This window comes from Penaeus monodon, chromosome 15 (genome assembly GCF_015228065.2).
Source record: "Penaeus monodon isolate SGIC_2016 chromosome 15, NSTDA_Pmon_1, whole genome shotgun sequence".
NCBI lineage: Eukaryota > Metazoa > Arthropoda > Malacostraca > Decapoda > Penaeidae > Penaeus > Penaeus monodon.
The window spans coordinates 47787868-47788539 of record NC_051400.1 but is presented as its reverse complement, the minus strand read 5'-3'; the positions used below and the strand labels follow the sequence as shown (position 1 = coordinate 47788539).

At 60.0% G+C, this 672-nt stretch overlaps 1 protein-coding gene across 1 annotated transcript in view; it reads right to left on the bottom strand.

Annotated features, from left to right (window-relative positions):
* The window catches only part of LOC119582076, a 4300-nt gene that overhangs the window by 2049 nt on the left and 1579 nt on the right, over positions 1-672 (bottom strand). The window contains exon 2 of the mRNA XM_037930323.1: positions 301-566. Within this exon, the coding sequence (XP_037786251.1) occupies positions 301-566 (266 nt within the window). The remainder of the gene's footprint in view (positions 1-300; positions 567-672) is intronic.

Genomic DNA, 672 nt, shown 5'->3' with positions numbered 1-672 from the left:
CTCCTTTTTGTTCCTTTTCTCTCAATCACGTTATTATTTTTCCTTAATTCCACCTAACTCTCCCTCTCCTCCTCCTCTTTCCCTCCTCTCCTATCCACTTACTCCTCCTCTCCCATAACTCCTATCCCTCCCTCCCTTCCCCACCTCTCCCCTCCCTCCCCCCTCCCTCCCCTCCCTCCTCTCCCCCCTCTCCCCTCCCTCCCCTCCTCCCCCTCCCTCCCCCTCCTCCCTCCCCCACCCTCCCCCCCTCCCCCCCTCTCCCTCTCCCTCCCTTCCCTCCCCCACCTCTCCCCCCCTTACCTGAGACTAGGCAGCGTCTCCTGCACGCCCCCGCCATGAAGCACAGCCCTGAGAGCGTCATAGAACCTCTGCGTCGCGTTTCGGGCCGCTTCCCCGACTAGCGTGTTAGGTGGGCGCGGGAGAGGCAGCACGGGCGTGGGCGTGATGAAGTGGGCGGCCGGGTGGCTGTCGGCAGCTACCTGGTCGTGGAGGTCGTTGTGGTTTAGGTCGTCCCAAGGAGGAACGACTGAGATGGTGGGGATGATGGTGTATCTCGGGCCCTCGCGCTGGGGGACGGGAAACCGAGGTGAAGAAGATGACTTAAATAATGTTCTAAGCGTCTTACGGTTCTCCCTTTGGTTTTCAACTCGTGTTACAATGATTGTTTAAGAA